Source organism: Macrotis lagotis, chromosome 3 (genome assembly GCF_037893015.1).
Source record: "Macrotis lagotis isolate mMagLag1 chromosome 3, bilby.v1.9.chrom.fasta, whole genome shotgun sequence".
In the NCBI taxonomy this organism is placed as follows: Eukaryota; Metazoa; Chordata; class Mammalia; order Peramelemorphia; family Peramelidae; genus Macrotis; species Macrotis lagotis.
In genome coordinates, this window is record NC_133660.1 from 257789257 (window position 1) to 257810565 (window position 21309).

General features: G+C 34.6%; 1 protein-coding gene across 1 annotated transcript in view; it reads left to right on the forward strand.

The window, feature by feature from the left end:
- LOC141518439 (homeodomain-interacting protein kinase 3-like) overlaps positions 1–21309 on the forward strand; it is a 186186-nt gene that overhangs the window by 112644 nt on the left and 52233 nt on the right. Inside the window, 1 exon segment of the mRNA XM_074230446.1 lies at positions 13877–14951. Coding sequence (XP_074086547.1) covers positions 13877–14951 — 1075 coding nt within the window.

The following is a 21309-nucleotide window of genomic DNA, read 5'->3' on the forward strand; positions in this document are numbered from 1 at the left end:
TAAGCTTGTTCTGATGAAAGGAATATAACTCTTATCCTATTTTAAATAAGTGAGCTCTCACTTCTATCTCATTCCTTTGGCACTTTGTGTTCTCCAGGCTATGTTGTTATTCATTTCCTTATATTTATATTTTGTCTTCTAACTAGTGTTTAAGTTGCCTCCTCACTTTACTGACTCTTGAAGTTGAGATGAAATTTCCACCTTTGGGTTGGCTAGGGGCTGTTTCTGTGGTCATGAAAAGGAGGGGTCTTATCACAATAAAATAAAGAATTCTATTAGGCAATATTTTGCACTGCTAAATTCTTAACAGATTAGAGAAATGAAAGGTTAATAGATGATTCTTGACAAATATATAAATTCAAATGCAGTCAATTTAAGTAGAATTTAAATTGGCTGTTCTGAGAGGAGGAATTAAGAGGTGTAATCAAAGAATTTCTCTTCCGCTCTGAGCCCCACTTTCCTAACAAACCACAAATACTGATCAGGTTAATTCTTTTAAATAGTGCAAGAATGAATAGTTTCTGAATTATTTAACTTTCTCATAATTCCGGAGAAAAAATCACAAGCTGCTTATATTAGGCAAATGCATTTTTGATTTTAAAACCAGTTTCCTTAATGAATGCAAGTGTAGAAATGCAAAATGAATTTTGGGTAATAGACTATAGCAGTAATATAATTAATCATTAAATAAGCTTTTAAACCAGTTATGCAAGACTATTTCTTTTCTTTTCTTTTCTGAATTTTACAATTTCCCCCCCTTATCTTGCTTCCTTCCCCTACCCCCTACAGAAGGCAGTCTGATAGTCTTTTTTTTTTTTTTAAGGTTTTTGCAAGGCAAATGGGGTTAGGTGGCTTGCCCAAGGCCACACAGCTAGGTAATTATTAAGTGTCTGAGACTGATTTGAACCCAGGTGCTCCTGATTCCAAGGCTGGTGCTTTATCCACTACGCCACCTAGCCGCCCATAGTCTTTAAATTGTTTCCATGCTATGCATTGATCAAAATTGAATGTGTTGAGAGAGGAATCATATCCTTAAGGAAAAAATAAACTAGAAGAGTAGCAAAATTACATAGTAAGATAAGTTCTTTTTTAAAAAATTAAAGGTAATAGTCTTTGGTCTTTGTTTAAACCCCACAATTCTTTCTTTGGATACAGATGATATTCTCCATCTCAGATACCTTAAAATTGTCCCTGATTGTTGCACTGATGAAATGAGCAAGTTCATTAAGATTGATCATCAACCCCATGTTGCTGTTTATGGTGTACAATGTTCTTCTGGTTCTGCTTATCTTGCTCAGCATCAGTTCATGCAAATCCTTCTAGGCTTCTCTGAATTCCCATCCCTCCTGGTTTCTAATAGAACAATAGTGTTCCATGATGGACATTCACTCAGTTTCCAATTCTTTGCCACCACAAACAGGGCTGCTATGAATATTTTAATATAAGTGATGTTTTTATCCTTTTTCATGATCTCTTCAGGGTATAGATGCAGTAGTGGTATTGCTGGATCAAATGGCACATTTTTATTGCCCTTTGGGTGTAATTCTAAATTGTTCTCCAGAAAGGCTGGATGAGTTCACAGCTCTGCCAACAGTGTGTCAGTTTCCTACAGCCCTTCCAACATTGATCATTGTCCTTTCTGGTCATATTGGCTAGTCTGAGAGGTGTAGGGTGGTACTTCAGAGATGCTCTAATTTGCATTTTTCTAATCAATAAAGATTGCTTTGATTTCATCTGTAAATTGCCTCTTACCCAAGACTGTCTGTCTGTCTGTCTGTCTATCTATCTATCTATCTATCTATCTATCTATATATATATATTTTTTTTTAGGTTTTTGCAAGGCAAATGGGATTAAGTGGCTTGCCCAAGGCCACACAGCTAGGTAATTATTAAGTGTCTGAGGTTGGATTTGAACTCAGGTACCCCTGACTCCCGGGCTGGTGCTTTATCCCCTGTGTCACCTAGCCGCCCTTGTTTTTTTTTTTTTGTTGTTGTTGTTTTTTAGGTTTTTACAACTTAGTCTTACCCCAGACCTGACACAAGTTTAGGCCTAGGAAACACACTCAGTATGTCTAAGCAGGATTCAACCCAGATTTTCCTGATTCTGAAGCTAATTCTATTCATTGTACTCTTCTGCCTTTCTTGGGACAGATTAAAAACTTGATATCTAAAATATATAAGAACTCAAAACTTTACGGAGGTATCTCCCTTTGGATAGTGGATAAGTGGTCAGAGCATGTAAGCATTTAGAAACACAAATGATTAGTAATCATTAATAAATACAATAACAAATAAGAATAGAAGCAATTCAGAAAAAGAAATTGAACCAGTCCATAAATGAACATACAAATAAAGAAATCCTTGGGACAAGGTGATTGCACAAGTGAATTCTATCAAAAATTCAAAGTATAATTCTAATTACCCAAATTGTTGGTAAAAAATAATGAAAGAAGAGATCCTTCCCAGTTTTTCTTCTGTGATACAGATGTGGTATTGATACCTAAACCAGGGTAAGTTTATTAGTTGTATTGACTATAGGTTTTCTCTATAGACCAGTCAATATTACTAATAATAAGCATTGATGAAAGCATTTTAAATAGAATATTAGCAAAATGACTTCAGCAATATATCATAGTGATTATGCTTGCCCAGATTGGATTTACACCTTGAAGGTAGAGGGTTGTTTGAATAGGAAAGCAATAAATAGCAAAAGTTGTGTGATTATAAATTAGAGGAAAAGATTTTGGCAAATATATGATGCTATTTTCTTTTAAAACACCAGAAAATAAAGGAATATAGATCTTTTCCTTGGTAGTAAATAGTACAAATCTAAAAATAAAATCCTACATTATTTTAATGGGATATAATCCTTTCCAGTAAGGTCAGGGGAGAAGTAGGGATGGTTATTGTCACCAATGCTGTTTAATGTAGCCCTAACCCAAGACATGCTTGTGCTGCTTTATCTTCCTGGAACTTCCACAGCCTGTGCTGCCTCTTCCTAAGGCATCCTTGTAGTCTTACTGTAATGAAGGATCTAGGAAACCCATCCTCTCCTCACATTAGTGAGTTCCTCCTGGCTCCTAGGCTGGCCAGCCTTCTTTTCAGGTTTGCTCCTGACTTGCTGAACTTCAGAACCATGCTGAGGGGCCTCCCCCTACCCCCAACCCATTTATTTCTCTCCCTCCTTCCTTCTTTTTATTTAAGGCAGTGGGGTTAAGTGACTTGCCCAAGATCACACAGGCAATTATTAAGTGTTTGAGGTCGAATTTGAACTCAGGTCCTTCTGACTCCAGGGCTGGTGCTCTATCCACTGTGCCACCTAACTGATCCCTTCTCCCTTTTTTGAGGGCAAATACTGACTCTTTTTTTGTTTTTTGTTTTTTTGTATTCCCAGCACTTAGCACCTAGTAAGCTCTAATAAATGCTTATTTCCTTCTTTCCCTCCAAGAAATATTAGCTGTAAAAATTAAAAGCAGACAAAGAAATTAGGTAAATAGGCCCAGACAAAAAACAATTCTCACTTTCTTATATGATAGTATATTTAAAGGATTCTAGAAAATTAATAAAAATTAATTGAAACAACCAGTAAAGGTATAGTATATAAATTCAGTATAAAAATCTTGAACATTTTTGTGTCTTATGAATAAAACTCAGGAGAAAAAAGAATATTCATTTAAAACAATTACATGATATACAAGATAATAGGATATACATAACAACCATATGAATATAACTAAAACTTTTCTCAGAAATTGACCTAAATAATTGGAGAAATTAATTGCTCTTGCTTAGGTTGAGACTAGCATAAAAATGACAGTAGAAAAATAGTAAACTTAGAGGAACAAAAAAGTCAAGAATCTCAAGGTAATTAAAAATTAAAAAAATTGGGAGTGCAAAGAAGAGAACATAGTACTAAGCATCAGGTTGTATACTACAAAGCAGTAATCATCAAAACAAGTTGATACTGGATTAAAAATATAGGTCAATCAGTGGAACAAATTGTGTATACAATTTAAAGATAAAAACTTTGTAATTTAGTATGGTGATATACCCAGAGACTTCAAGTACTGAAGTAAGGACTCATTATTTGACAAAAACTGGGACGATTGGATAACAGTCCGGCAGAAATTTGATTAGATCAATTTCTTATATGTTATATCAGTAGGTTCTAAATTGATATGACTTGAATATAAACTATCACATAATAAACAAATAAGAAAAACGAGGAAGACTTTCAGAATTATGGATGGGGAAGAAGAGTTCATGACCAAACAGAAAATAAAAGTTTTGATTTTATAAAATGAGAACACTTTTGCTCAGATGGAAAAAAATCTTGGCAACAAATTTCTTTCAAAAAGGTTCCATTTTTGGGGGTGGCTAGGTGGTGTTAGGTGGTGTAGTGGATAAAGCACCGGCTCTGGAGTCAGGAGTACTTGGGTTCAAATCTGGTCTCAAACACTTAATAATTACTTAGCTCTGTGGCCTTGGGCAAGCCACTTAACCCCGTTTGCCTTGCAAAAAAAAAAAACCTAAAAAAAGGTCCCATTTCTAAGATATACAAGGAAGTAATTAAAATTTATAACATTAAGAGCCATTCACCAGTTGATAAACAGTTAAAAGTATGTGAATAGACAATTCTCAAGGGAAGAAATCCAAGCTATTCATGTAGTATGAAAAAATTCTCCAAATCACTAATGATTAGATAAATGCAAATTAAAACCACTCTGCAGTTCTGCTTCACACCTACCACCAGATTGTTAAAGTTAAATAAAAGGAAAGATGACAAATTTTTGTAGAGGCTGTTGAACAAAAAGCCTTTGATGAGCCATTGATGCTTAATGTTGAATTGGTCCATCTTTTCTGTAGAGCAGTTTGGGACTGTACTCCCAAAGTTACCAAACTCTGTGTTATCTTTGCTTAGTGAAACTAGTACAAGATTGTACCACAAAAGATCAAAGAAAGAGAAAAAGGTCCCTTATGTATAAAAATATTTGTGGCAGCATTTTTTGTAGTGGTAAAAGAACTGATGGGAATGCCCACCAATTTGGAAATGGCTGAACAAATGTAGTTTATAAATGTAATGGAATAATATTGTGCTATTAGTAATGGAGAGATGGTTTTTTTCATTTTTAGCATTTTATTTGTTTTCCAATCACATATAATAGTAATATCTACCTATCATTCTTTGAAAGGTTTTGAATTTTATAATTTCCTCCCCCCTCCCTTCCCCCCCCCAGAAGGCTGTCTTATAGTCTTTTCATTGTTTCCATGCTATACATTAATGTAAATTGAATGTATTATAAGAATAAACATAAGAGTGAACATAGGACACCCCCCCCCCCCAAGAAGATGAGAAACCTCAAGAATAGAGAGAAAAAAAATTACTTCAGTCTGTATTCAGATTCCAATGCCTCTGTATCTGGGGTGAGTTGCTTTCTTTATCATAAGTCCACCAGAGTAGTTGCTTCAATATTTTTCCCACAGTTGCTATTACTAGCTGTACCTCTCCTCTATTCCTTCCCACTCTTGTTTATTCTATTCTCTTTCTCCTTTCATCCTGGCCCTGCCCAAAATGTATGCTGGATCTGAGTACCCTCTCCCTCAATCTTCCCTCTCTTCTATCACCTATTCCCCCCCTTTCCTACCCCCATTCCCCCTTATCCCATCCCTTTCTTCTCATTTTTCTCTAGGGTAAGATAGATTTCCTCACCCTATTAAGTGTATGTGTGTTATTTCTTCTCTGAGCCGTTTCTGATGTGAAAAAGCTTTTTCTTGACTCTTAATGTGAAATTTTTTAGCTGCTTCTTCATCTCCTTTCCCATCCTCCCAGTATTTTCCTTTATCACCCATTGACTACATCTTTTTACTATATTATACCATTATATTCTACTTCTTCCTGTCTTGTCTTTATATATTCCTTCTAACAGTTCTTATAAATGAGAAAGTTCACATGAGTTATTAATATTTTCTTCCCATGCAGGAATACAAACAGTTCAATATCATTAAGTTCCTCATAGTTAGCCCTCCTTTTCACTCCCTCTATAGTTCACCAGAGTCCTGTACTTGGAGATCAAACTTTCTGTTCAGCTCTGGTTGTTTCAATAGGAAAATTTGAAAGTTCCCTGTTTCATTGAAAGTCCATCTTTTTCCCTGAAAGAGGATGTTCAGTTTTGCTGGGTAGTTGATTCTCGGTTGTAAACCAAGATCTTTTGCCTTCCGGAATATCATATTCCAAGCCCTATGAGCCCCTAATGTAGATGCTGCCAGATCCTGCGTAAGCCTGACTATGGAGCCTCGGTAGTTGAATTATTTGTTTCTGGCAGCTTTTAGAATTTTCTCTTTGATTTGGGAGTTTGGGAACTTGGCTATAATATTCCTTGAAATTTTTCTTTTGGGATCTCTTTCAGGAGGAGATTGGTGAATTCTCTCAATTTCTATTTTACCTTCTGCTTCTAGGATCTCAGGGCAATTCTGCTGTACTATTTCTTCTTCTGATCATGACTTTCAGATAGTCCAATAATTTTTAAATTATTTCTTCAGCATCTGTTTTCAAGGTCGGTTGTTTTTTCCAATAAGGTATTTCACATTTTCTTCTAACTTTTGGTTTTTTTTTATTTCTTCCTGATTTCTTGCAAAGTCATCAGCTTCCTTTAGTTCCATTCTGCATTTGAAGGAGTTATTTTTTTCAGAGACCTTTTTTTATCTCCTTTTCCAGCTGGCCAATTGTGCTTTTTAAGGCATTTATCTCCTCATTTGCCTTTTGTTTTACTTTTTTCCATTAAGCCTGAACTAGTTTTTTTAACATATTATTTTATTTTATTTAGGTTTTTGCAAGGTAAATGGGGTTAAGTGGCTTGCCCAAGGCCACACAGCTAGGTAATTATTAAGTTTCTGAGACTGGATTTGAACCCAGGTACTCCTGACTCCAGGGCTGGTGCTTTATCTACTATGCTACCTAGCTGCCCCAACATATATTTTCTTCAGTATTTTTTGTATGTCTTTCACCAAGCTGTTGATTTAGTTTTCATTATTTTTCTGCATCACTCTCATTTCTCTTCCCAATTATTCTTCCATCTCCCTTAATTGCTTTTCTTTTTTGCAAGGCAAATGGGGTTAAATGGCTTGCCCATGGCCACAAAGCTAGGTAATTATTAATTGTCTGAGGTTGGATTTGAACTCAGGTACCTCCTGACTCTAGGGCCGGTGCTCTATCCACTGTGCCACCTAGCCACCCCTATCCCTTAATTGCTTTTCAAAGTCTTTTTTGAGCTCATCCATAGTCTGAACCCATTTTCTATTTCTCTTGGAGATTTTGGGATGCGGAAGCTTTGATTTTGTCATCATCTGAGTATGTGTTTTGATCTTCCATGGGACTAAAGTAATTTCCTATGGTCAGAGTCTTCTTTTCCTGTTGTTTTCTCATTTCCTCAGCCCAAGACAGCACTTCCAAGGCTTTGGGTTTTTTTTTGGGGGGACACCCCACTGGGACCTTTATTCCTACAATGTCTTATGCTCTCTTGCCTGGACTTTGAAATGTAGATGACCCCTGTACTTCCCTCTGCCCTGGGGCTATAAGGAGGCATCCAGCCTGGCTGCTTAATATGGAAGCCCAAACTGCAAGCTGGATCTGAGTGTAGGCAAACAGCAGAGTCCTACCCCGAAGGAGAGCAGAGAAATCTCTGCAGACTTCCCTGACCCCTTAATGTCTGTGGGGGTGCAGGATGCTTTCTTCAGATTCTCGCTGCAGAGTCTGTGGCTGGTGCTCCTCACTCCACACTCATTCTGGTGGAGTAGAGTTCTCTTACCGTCCCTTCAAGTTGTTCCCAGTGATCTCTGGGCTGCACTGCACTGTGCTGTGGCTGTGGCTTTTTTCCAACCCCTGTCTGTGTGAGACACACCTTTTCCGAGGAACCTCTAAGTTATCTTGGACTGGGAAAATGTATCTCGCAGTCTTTCTGTGGGTTCTGTTCAGCTAAATTTTGTCTAGAGTCATAATTTTTTCTGGCTTTTGATGTTTTTGGGGGGGGGGAGGAGTTCTGTGGAAATGCTGCCTTCACACTGCCATCTTGGCTCCACCCCGAGAGATGGTGTCAAAGAAACTTAGACTTGAAGGAACTGTTGCAGTGTGAAATGAGTAGAACCAAGAGAATATTTATGATTATAAAATCAGTATCCTGAAAACTAACAATTCTGAAAGATTTAAGAGCTTTTTGTTTTGTTTTGTTTTTATTTTTTGGCAAGGCAGTAGGATTAAGTGACTTGCTCAAGGTCACACAGCTAGGTAATGATAATATGTCTGAGGTCATATTTGAACTCGGTGTCCTATCCACTGTGCCACCTGACCGCCTCAGATTTAAGAGCTTTGATCCATGGTTGAGGACAAGTGATAAAATGTACCGCCTACTTCAGAACACAGAAATAATGGACTAACTTGTAGAACAGGCATTTTTGGATATAGCTAAATGCGGGAATTTGTTGTTTGGGTTGACTATACTATTTAAATCTCATGCGAGGGAAAGAAAATAAATACTTGATAATTGAAAAAAATAATGACTAGATATACAAATTCAAATGGTATTGAAGTAGCCTAATTAACATCAGTGAAGGGGCGGCTAGGTGGCGGTAGTGGACAAAACACCAGCCTTGGAGTCAGGAGTACCTGGGGTTCAAATCTGGTCTCAGACACGTAATAATTACTTAGCTGTATGGCCTTGGGCAAGCCACTTGACCCCATTTGCCTTGCAAAAAAAAAAACACCCTAAAAAAAAAACGTCAGTGAAATATAATCTCGGTATTTGTGAAAAAACAGGTATTCATTTATGGTGAACTCTTGAAATTTTGAAAAGGAATCTGAGCATTACATAATAAAAATTATGAAAATCATTCTCTTTGTCCCACTGATTCCATTGTTGGTGATAAATTCAGACAGTATTAACAAATAAAAATATTATACACAAAACTATTTGTTGGAGATTATGTGTAATTGTAAAATACTTGACTGTGTTTTGGTTTTATTTTGTGGTTTCATTAGTATAGGAAATTTTTCTGAACTTAAGGAACTTTAAAGAACAGGACTATGATATCCAGGATTATTAAGAAAGGAAAAGAAGATCCGATTTTAGGGCCAGCGTAAGGGATAAGTGGACAGCCAGAGTGTTCTGCTTGTACAATGTAGAAATCAGAGGAGAATATGAAGATCTTCCACCCCCACATGAAACTTATAGCAACATATGGATTAGAATCATATAAGTGGGCAGGCATAGTTGGATTTTAATTTTGCATTGTTGAGAGAGACCAAATTGAAAAGAACATAGATCCATTTAAGATTTTTGAGGTAATTCCTGCAATGCTACAGATTGGCACTAAAATGTAATTTTTTAGTCTTAAATAATTTCCTGGAAATCCTGAGCCCAAGTGTTAACTTGTTTGCAGTCACCTAGCTTGAAAGAAACTAAAACAGAAGACTGACCTTTTCTTCCCAGTACTATTATTCAAAAAAGCTGGAAGCAACTTAAATATCTAGTAATAAGGTGAAATTTAAATAAATCATGATATTTTCTTGTATTTAAATACCCTAACATCTACCCTAACATTAATAGGATAGAATGTAAGGAAATATGGACTTATATGAAAAAATGCAAAGTGGAACAAAAAAAAGCAGAACTGAAAATACAGAATGCAAGCAAGACTAAGATAGGGTATTTGTGTGGACAAAAAATTCTTGATAGAAAGTTGGAGATGGTGACAAAAAATTTACGATTTTAAACATTTAAATTCATTTATTCAAAATTAGTCAAAAAGAAAGTAGAATAGAATGTATTTTTCCCATTCAGGTTTATTTTTCATTTTCAATTCACCTCCTTCCCTCCTTCCGTTTATTAAGAACTCAAGAACAAAAACCCATGTAATAGAATGTTCTGCTATTGAATACTTTAAATAATCCAAAGTTTAAAACTAAGTTTATGTTCCTAGAACCACTTTATGTTCATTTTTCACCATGTCAGCACCTTCCTTCCTTATGTCCTGGAAAAAAAGTGTGTATACTACATAAGTATGAAGCTTCCATTAACAAATCTTTAATCTTTTTTGTTTTCTACTCATGAACAGCATTTCTTGTTCTCTTTTTCTCCATGCTTACCTTAACATTGAAGTTACTGAATATTCATGTATTTATTTACTTGATTTGGAGGATATTGTTAGGTGCTTTATAAAATTTCTCCTTGGCAACTAATTTTACCATTTAAACTTCAGCTTAATGTAGCTACAAGGCTGAATGTTCTTTTTTGCCTTGCTCATCTTTAACCCTAAAAGAAATATGACCGCGTGTTCCATGAAATGATACTTGTTGCCTTTGTGTGAGTGATAAAACTTCACCTTTATTTGCTTTAAGGAAAAACTGTGAGCTATCCTTTCTGTTTTGCTGCAACTTAATATCTGCTGGTTTTATTTAAAGTGAAAATATCAATGTACTATGCTTAGTTTGTTTCTTCTAGTAACTTGTTAATCCCATTTGTTGTTAAGGAAACAAATCTTTGAATTGTTTATTGACTCTAAAAACTGAATTTGTTTCAAAGCACCTGCTGCCCTCCTTTTATGTTAGTCCTCCTCAATTCCTGTAGAAGTAGAATGGGGCTATTGTATAATTGTTTTTTTGTTTCATGTTTGCCCCAAAGAATTCATCATTAGTGAGTACTCAGTCTAGCTAAACTTTCCTTCAGAAAACTGACATTGGCTATTGACATATAAGCTTGCTAAGTAGAACCTGTCATCTTCAGAGTCCCCAGGATTGCTTCTCTTTTACATTGAAGTGTCTGATATTCTTATGTAGATAACAAAACTATGGTGGGAAAGAGTCATTCTTATTTTTACAAATGATTATGTTTATCAAAGCATTTTTCATCAGCTTTATAGTAAAATGAAGTAAGAAAACTTCTTATTGAGTTACAGGAAGCTTTATTATAAATGGGTGGTCTCCAAAGTCAGGATTGGGGCTCCTTGGGAAGTCAGGGATATCACTTGAGGGGGTTTTGGGACCTGATCCAAATGAGTGTATGTGATTAATCAATTGGAAAATGGGAAGGCAGGTTCCATCCCATCCTCAACAGATAGCCACCCTTATCTGTTCCCACTACCTTTTACCTTCTCTTTCTTCTTCTGGGTAAACTCCTTGGTTCTTCTTACATAGTTATTGCCATACTTAAAATTTCTTTCTTTATAGTATCTCTTGAATCATCTTCTACTCTTCATATAGCAGGTTCTCATCTTGCCTTAACTATTGTAATAGCCTCCTGGTTAATTGAGCTTCCTTTCATTTCATTTCCTCCCTCCCTCCCTCCTGTTTTTTTTGCAAGGCAATGGGGTTATGTGACTTGCCCAAAATCACACACAAATCTGAGTCACATTTGAACTCAGGTCCTCCTGACTCCAGGGCCAGTGCTCTGGTCAGTGCTCTATCCATTTAGCCATCTAGCTGCCCCTCTCCCATTCATTCTCCATATGGTTGCTCAACTGATTTCCTAAAGTGAAGATCTGATCATGTCATCTCACTACTTAATAAATCTCTTTGGCTTCCTATTGACTACAGAATCAAGTATTTTATCTTTATTTCATCCTTTTTTTTGGCTTAGATTTTAGATTGTTCCTAATTACTAGGATAGCAAATATAATACCTAAGCAAATAAATGTGTATATTGGGGGAATGTATGCTCAAAATTTTTGGCATTTGGATGTATAATTAAAAAAGGAAGAATTGACCTAGATTATTATAAATGTCCTTACAAGTCTTCTAGCCTCTCCCCTCATCAATCATCCTTTATATAACCATAGTACTTTCCATAATGTGGGAGGCTTGACTGTACTTCTAATCAAGAATTTGTGTTTTGTTGTCTGTGGAATAAAATTTTTTTTTAGCCCAGAATATAAGACCCTCCATAATCTAATGCTAAAATGTTTTTCAGCCTTCATTCACTTGGTCATTATGTACTTCTGTGTTCCAGAATACAACTTGTACAGATTGTTTCAGGTCCTGCTATCTCTTGCATCTCTGGCTTCTCTGGCTTGTATCAGACAGTTTCCTTGTTGCTAGTGCACTCTTACCATATTCCTGTCTATGCTTTTTTTTTTTAGGTCTCCTCTCAAGTCCCAACTCTTTCTGGATTTTAGCTGAAAGTGTTTTTTTATTTTTCAGTCTAAATATTTCTTGAAGCTATTTGACTTGACTTCATTTGTCCTTCTATCCTACCTTATAGTATGTACATGATAGCTCCTTCTTAGATTATAAACTAGTTGAGAACAGGGATTGCACTACTGTTTTTCACCTTTCTGTCTGAGCACCTGCCATAGTACAGGTGGTATCTTGAACTTAATTGGAATTTAAAAAACTATTTTTTAAATGACTAGTATATGTTCCTGATATTCCAAAGCCTAGGAGAAACCAAAATATATCTCTTTCATCTTCATATTAGTATTAGGACTTCAAATAAGATAAATACTGCTCCTCAAGCTTCTGGGAATTAAAAAAAAGAGATAAGATAGAGCTCTTTTCAAGTCATTTTAGGATGTTATTTGAGAATTAGATAATTTTGACTATTATTTCACATCAATTTTTTTGGTATTGATTTATATAATTTAATGGAAGTTATCTGTTGACTGATTTTGTATTCAAGTTATACCAGATGAACAGAGGATTTATAAAGTAAAGTGGGGTGTGGGTTGAGGGTATTCTTCTGTTTGTATGTCAGAATTATTCCTTAGTACTGGTAAAAAGTTAGTCTTGAATAAGGATTCTACCAGTTTATTTTTTTATATGTTTATATGTGTGTGTGTGTGTGTGTGTGTGTGTGTATTTCCTGATTTATTGGCATATTGTTTTGAGTTCTAAGACTATATCTGGTTTATGTATCTCCTTTTCTTCTATTTGACTATTTGGGATAAAGAATTTCCCTATTAGAAATAATTAGACTTTGTTTTCATTTTTTGAGTAGACAAAATGAAACAGTGACCAAAGCAGGATTCTCTTGACTGTTTAAACTTGACTTTATTCATCATCTTCTGACATTCTCAGTACTTATGTTGCAGGTATAACTGAACTCTATAACTCTATATTCTAAAAGTTCATGTAAACTTGATGTTTTATATTATTCTTATATTGAACATTTGGATGGACGGGGTATTATACTGTGATTTTATTATGCATAGAATCTAGATTGTTGAGTAGCGGGATATCAATGCTAATAAAGAACATTAGGGCCAGTCTTTCTACCCATGATCAAATATTAGAGTTAAATACTTTAATAAATCATCTTCCAATTATCAGACTTTGGACCTTAGAATTTATAATTATTTGCACATATATGCATTTCTTATGAATATTTGATAAATATTTAAGGAATTTTTAGAACTTCATGGGAAATAAAATAAGTATGGAAGGACTCAAGAAGTAAATCATAGGTGAGAAAAGGGGAAAAAGTTATTTGGTATAGTAAGAAAAGGTCCTTATTGTTAGAAAAAGGTCCTTATTAGAAGCTTCTTGTACTGATGATATTGTAGATCTGGTTATACTACCCCTTCCTCTCTAATTTGTTGGGTAAAAAAATAAAGCTTCAATTTGGTGGACTTTTTAAATAGTTTAAAGACATACAGGACAACTCTAAACAATGTTCAGGACATCTGCCCCTCCTTTGGAGACATTTTGCGCAGTACAATGAATGTAGATGAAACTTGATATTCTGAAATTTTAATAGATAGAAATATTTAGATATACTATAAGTATATCTACTTTGTGCATTTTAAAGGAATTAACAATAATTGTTTACATTGGCATTGTAAAATGAATTTTAAGTTAATTATCTCTTATTTTTCTCCTTTTCCTTCATAGGTATGGCCTCACAAGTCTTGGTCTACCCTCCATATTTTTATCAAACTCAGTCAAGTGCCTTTTGTAGTGTGAAAAAACTCAAAGTAGAGCCAAGCAGTTGTGTATACCACGAGAAAACCTATCCCCAGACTTTTGTGAATGGTAGAAACTTTGGAGTTTCTCATCCTTCTATTAAGGAGAGTACTTTTCAGACAAAGATACCATTGAACAGATCACAAGGACATAATTTTTTGTTGCAGACAACTTCTGCTTTTAAAAATACTGCAGGTGCTACCAAGGTTATAACTGTGCGGGCACAGCCCTCTCACATTGAGGCACCTCCATCTGGGACCCAGGAAAGTGCCCAGCGATGGGGATTGAAGCGTAAGAGTAAAGAACTGGAGAATCAAAGTAGCGCAATGCAGATTGTTGATGAACTCTCTATATTGCCTGCGATGTTGCAAACCAACATGGGAAATCCAGTGACAGTTGTTACAACTACAGCAGCATCAAAGCAGAATTGTACCAGTGGAGAAGGAGATTATCAGTTAGTACAGCATGAAGTTTTGTGTTCACTGAAAAATACATATGAAGTCCTTGATTTTCTTGGGAGAGGGACTTTTGGCCAGGTAGTCAAATGCTGGAAAAGAGGGACAAGTGAGATTGTGGCAATCAAAATTCTGAAGAATCACCCTTCTTATGCACGCCAAGGACAAATAGAAGTGAGCATATTATCAAGACTCAGTACTGAAAATGCTGATGAATTTAATTTTGTACGAGCTTATGAATGCTTTCAACACCGAAACCACACTTGTTTGGTCTTTGAAATGTTGGAACAGAACTTATATGATTTTCTGAAGCAAAATAAATTCAGTCCGCTGCCACTTAAAGTAATAAGACCTATTCTTCAACAAGTAACCACTGCACTGAAAAAACTGAAAAGCCTTGGTTTAATTCATGCTGACCTCAAACCAGAGAATATCATGTTGGTAGATCCTGTCCGGCAGCCATATAGGGTTAAAGTTATAGACTTTGGATCTGCTAGCCATGTATCAAAGACTGTTTGTTCTACATATTTACAGTCTCGGTACTACAGGTAGGTGAGAACTATTTTTGATAACCAAAGGAATGTTTGTGTTTTGAGAAGTGGTCATGTTTCTAGGGTTGGAATAGTATTCCCAAAACATGTATAGACATCAAGATATGTATTCACAGACATAGCTAATGATTTCTTAATACTCTTAAAAGCATAATACACACTATCTTCTAGGATCCTTCTTGCACAAAGACTTCTTTCTAAAAAATGGATAGTTAGGATTTAAGCTTCTGGTTAATGGTGTCAAAGTTTACAATAATATTAACTCACATTAGACAATAGTCCTTTAGTAAGAACAAACTACTATTTCTTCACAACATCTGTGAAATAAGCATTACAAGGATGACCATCCTTACTTCAGAGCTGAGGTGCTTGCTGGTTAATTGCTTTGCTTGGGCTCAAAAACTACTGGGTTCTGTCCTGAGAGTGCTCTGGTGCTCTGCACCCCCTCATTTTCAAAATTTTCACATGAGGCGCACCTCTTTCTTTTGGATACCCCTCCTGGTCCTTCAACCATCACCTACCAATTCTTTTATTTTTTAAAAAAGTTTTATTTATTTAAGACAATGGGGTTAAATGACTTAAATGCCCAAGGTCATACAACTAGGTAATTGTTAAGTGTCTTAGGTTCTCCTGACTCTAGGGCCAGTGCTCCACCTAGCTGCTCCCATCAATTCTTTTTTTTTTCTTTTTCTTAAAAAATTATATAAATATTTTATGTTTTCCAATTATACACAACAGTAGTTTCTACTTATAATTTTTAATTAAATATTTTATTTATTTTGAGTTTTACCATTTCCTCCCCAATCTTACCCCCCCCCACAGAAAGCAATTCATCAGTCTTTACATTGTTTCCATGTTGTACATTGATCCAAATTGAGTGCCCATCACTTCTTTTTATGGGAGAATGCAGAGACTGTTTTTATGTTCATCTTTTTTTTTTTTTATTCCTTAGCACCTAGGATGGTTCTTCATAAATACTTATTTGATTGATTAATGTTTGACAATAAATGATTATTTCACATTTTCTTGAGGGCTTAATAATAAATCACCAAAAAAATCTGTTTACTATATGAACAAATATATTCTTTCCTGTCTTTTAAAGAACATCTATTCTTATTATATGCAGTTTTTGACTAACATTAAACATGATTTTGTTTTATATATATATATATATATATATATATATATATAAATGATTTTTATTAGTGATTAGAATGTGAAGTTGAAGTTCTTAGTTTGATTCCCACAAGAGTAAGTCAATAATCATATATAGATGTTTTACTGATGGAATGGATAGAGCCAAACCTGGGGACGTTTTAACAGATGTTATTAACTCTTAATGAAAATATAACACTTGATCCATGCTTTGAGCATGTGTAAGTTAAGTCATTTATCTAAAGGAGATCTTTTGCTTAGGAATAGTGATTCTCAGTTTGGTTAAATTAATTGAAAGGAACATAAATTTTCTCCTTAATATTTATATTTCAGGTAAATCAACATGAATCACGAGATTCTCAGACTTTTGAGAATTTTTTAGGGTAGGGGGCATGATATAGATAAATATATCTCCCATGCCTCAACATAAATTAGAATAATATTTTTTTACATAGTGTTTATCTTGAGATTTTATTAGGCTCTTTTAATTTCATATGTAACTCCAATTTCCTTATTCCTATATTTAGTTCACTTGTTATTTACATAACAGTACTATAATTGGGTCTTGAATTGTCAGTAGTACACATTTAAGGACCTTTTAGTATCTGGGTTTTTTTTAAACTTGGAAATGTTGTATTACCTGCCTTTGAGAAGAAATGGGCTATAAATAAATTTTGCCATCTGATATTTATTGAGTGAACAAAACATGTAATATTTTTCAGTAGTATATTATTAGCATAGCACTGGTAGTCCATATCCTTAAGGTAGTCTTATCTGGAGTTTACATTTTATCCATGGAGTAAATGTTAAACAGTTTAATAAATTTAAGATATCAATGTTAAATTGTACATAATACGATTTAAATACATTCAATGTAAAACACACACACACACACACACACACACACACACACACGGAATTGGTCATAATTTTCTTGGGTCTTTAGGATCTTGATAATTAGATGATCTTTTTAAAGAACAAAATCTTTCTTGAATAAAAGGGTGTAATTGTCATATAAGTATATAAATAGTCAAGAAAAAAGGAAATTTGTCTTTTTCCCAATATAATTAGACCTAAACTTTCCAGGCATCATTTGTTGTTGTTAAGGAGAATTATGAGGGAAAATAAGTTATATGTAATACCATCAACTGATTTCTAGAAATTGTGATATGAAAAACATCATTTGTCTAGGAATTTATTTTACAAAATGTAAAGATGATGTTTAGAACTCAAACATTAGGAGTTAACCCCTATTACCTCTTCTGACGGTGTGTTACAATAGTTCACATGGAGCCTAAATGAAAACTTAACTCCCTTGTTGTATGTTAACACCTTGATCTTTAAAAAATAGTGTAAACAGGAAATGGCAGTTGAGCTTCAGAGACTAACCTTAACAAGTAAACCTTGAGGAAAGAGAAGCACTGAGCACAAATGTGAGCTTACAATCCCCCCTGTAAACAACATGCACTTAGGAATAGCCACAGATGTTATTCTATCACTTTGAACTGTGCATCACAGAAATGTAATGGGGGAATATCTTAAAATAGTCAGGGGGGAAGGGGGTGGCCAGAGACTGTTGACTACTATAGATGGCGAGGCTGTCTCACTGTTACAGTGAAAGAAGCCAGAAGTGCGTGCTCCTAAGGGCGTTGATTGCTCAAGGTCAGCATATTTTAAAGTCAGCTGCTCCCCTTATGAATGTGGCTCCTGTCAGGAACATAGAGGGCTCTTGCCTGCATCAAAAGGCAGAGCAAGGAGGTGCCATGTTTGTGAGGTGGAGTGGCTAGATTTCAGGTCACACATTTCTTTTTAATAATAGTAAACTTTGGCAGTCATGCTCTGGGTCATTTCAAGACTTAATTCCCATTACTCCTTTGCATTCAAAAGAGGAGATACAAGAGTTAACAAAACATGACACCACTTTCTAGTTTTTTTAGTTTCTTGATTTTTTTTTTACTAATAACTTTTCTGTATTCTTGATGCAGTCTTTTAAGTTGTCTTTACTTGTAACTTCAAGTTAATAATTCATGAATTCGCCCTTATCTATTATACACAATAAGTTTGTTTTCTCAATAGTTTTCCTCATGCTATTTTAATTTCTTCTTTCAGACTGCTAGGTGGTACAGGGAGGTGGACCCTTAGTCAGGAAGACCCCTGTTCAGATTCTGCCTCAGACACTCAGACACAGGGTGTCCCTAGGCAAGTCACTTATCTTCTGTCTGCCTCAGTTTCCTCATCTGTCAAATGGGAATAAACAATAGCATCTACCTCCCAGAGTTGTGAGGATAAAATGAGGTAACATTTATAATGTAATGTTACCTCCAAATATTAAAACATTGTATAAATGCTACCTGTTTACACATATATTTTACAGAAAGAGGAACATTATTGGATTGGACAGTCTGGTACAGAGTAGAGTCCTTTACTTTAGCAGACTATATTAAATGCTAAATTGGCATTTATGATATCAAAAAAGATGTAAACAATTAAAATATAAATAAAATATAGTTGCAGAATCAAATAAACATTATAGTAGATTAACATTTTATAATGCTTTCCAGATTAACTTTATATTTTTCAATTTTTTTATATTTTACATTATTTTTTCTAATAGAGGCAACCTGATAGTAGTAGATAGAAAGGTAGACTTAAAGTTAGGAAAACCAGCATTCAAATTCCAACTCTGAAATTTAGTAACTCTAAATTATGTTTCCCCTAAGCAAGTCATTTAACTTGACCATTTCTTATTATTATGTAATATTATAAGTTATTGTAATAGATATTATAATAATAATCATTAGATGAGTTGTCTGTGGGTGGAGGGAGCTGCAGCAGTCATAGAACTGTACAGTGTTAGGGTCTTATTTGATCCTCACATTGTTTTTTTGTTTTTGTTTTTGCTTTTTAGATTTTTTTTTGCAAGGTTAAGTGATTTGTCCAAGGTCACACAGCTAGGTAATTATTAAATGCCTGAGGCCGGATTTGGACTCAGGTCCTCCTGACTTCAGGGTGGGGGCTCTATCCACTGCATCATCTAGCTGCCCTTAAACATCGTTTTTTTTTTTTTTTTCTCTTTAGGTTTTTTTGCAAGGCAAATGGAGTTAAGTGGCTTGCCCAAGGCCACACAGCTAGGTATGAGTATCTGAGGCCAGATTTGAACTCAGGTACTCCTGACTCCAGGGCCCGTGCTCTATCCACTGCACTACCTAGCTGCCCCTAAACATTGTTTTGTAATAGAAAAAGTAGGACTGACAGTTGAGAATCTTGAACCTCTACAGGTTAAATGACTCTTCCAGGTCTTCTGGCAGGCTACACCCAGATCCCAGATTTCTTAGGCCTATGTTTGGAACCTTCTCCACCTCTTCCCATCCCCACCTCCCTTTACTAGTTGGAAATGAGCCTTGTCTTGTGACCTCCTGAGAATGGAAAATAGTTTATCTGATCATGTGATCCTTTTTCTAATTTTTCTTTTTTCTTTATTTAAGGCAGTGGAGTTAAGTGACTTGCCCAAGGTCACACAGCTAGGCAATTATTAAGTTTCTGCCCGGATTTGAACTCTGGTCCTCCTTCTTCCAGGACTGGTGCTCTATCCACTGTGCTACCTAGCTGCTCCAATCCTTTTTTCTCTGTAGTACAATTTGTTAGCCAATTTGTTGATTTTTCTCAGAAAATTTTTCCCGTTTATGAAGGTATTCACACATTTACACTCATTCATTCAGTGTATAATTTTTGAAAATATATATATATATATATATATATATATATATATATAAAACATATAGCAATGTGTCAGGCACAAGAGAAAAAAAGATTTGAAAAAGAATAAAAATTGAATCTGGTATATATTAGATATTGTATTGATGTACATTTATTACAAAAATATTAAAGAATATTAGTGAATAGTCTAAACTTACTGAATCCTTTGGTCATTTTTGTAGGTGTTCCATATTCATTAGGTTTTATTAAGTGATGGAGGTTTGAGTACTTAATCATCATTTGATCTTTTAGTTCTTTTAAACTTTTATGATCCCTTTTGATATTTTTTCAATTTTTTTTAATTAGCTGCCATGACCAATTTCCTGGAGTGTTGGGATTGTTTGGCTTTAAACATCTTTCAAACATTTTAATATATGGTATCCCTTTTATTGGACAATAGAAGCATATTAATTAACAGTAGCTTTTTGGTAAAAAGCATTCTAACTTCTTAACTAGTTTTCAATCATCTTGAGATATATTTTTGTTTGTCTTTAGCACAGGCTGAACTCTTTAAGTTAGATGCTTTTTTCTTGTTTAATCATATTTCTAAAAATTAGTTTCATTTCTAGATATATTTATATTGAGAAACAATTAGATAATAAAAGTACTACACATCTTTGGAAAAAATAGGCATATTATAATAACAAAAATATTTTCTATACTTGTATTTCTTTTTCACATTACTTTGTATTTCCTACTCCTTGAACATATCTCTTGTGTATTGCCTGTCAGAAAGAAATTGAAGGGTTTTGTAGACTGAAATCTCACATTAGCTTCCTAATTTGAGGGTTATTAAATCATGTTTGAGGAAATAGGATTTAATTATCTCTTAGAACTGGACCATTATGTAAGTCATAGGTAAATAATTCAATTAGCTAATGCCCATTAATCAGCAATTTAGTATGTTTCCTTTATGTTGATACTATTGTTCTAAATATATAGATTCACCTGTTTATGCAATTATTGTGCTTATTCAAGGTAATTAGAATATTAAAATAGTATTTATAAAGTCCAATAAAATATTAAATTATGCTTATAGTCTCTTTAATACCAAGAGTAATTTTTGTCTTTTAAGAAGTTTTTTTCCAATATAGAAATTCATGAAATAGACAAACCATTAATTTGAGAACTAAATATTGTGTTAGTCAACTTGTCTAAAGTCACAGAATTAGTGCCTATGTAGCATTTTATAATCAAAGTTTTCTGTCAGAAGTTTCAACATATTGATCAAGGATGCCTGTTCATTTAGTTAATTACACCAAGGCAGGCACATTATCAAAATACTAAAATTATGCCATTTAATAACACCGACTTTTGAATTCATGCCATGGGTCCTTTATATAGGTAAACCTGCCTCAGAGTGAGATTGTTTTAATACTTTGTGATTAAATCCCATTTGATGGAATCAAACAATTTGCCGTATTCTGAATTAGGAGCAATATTT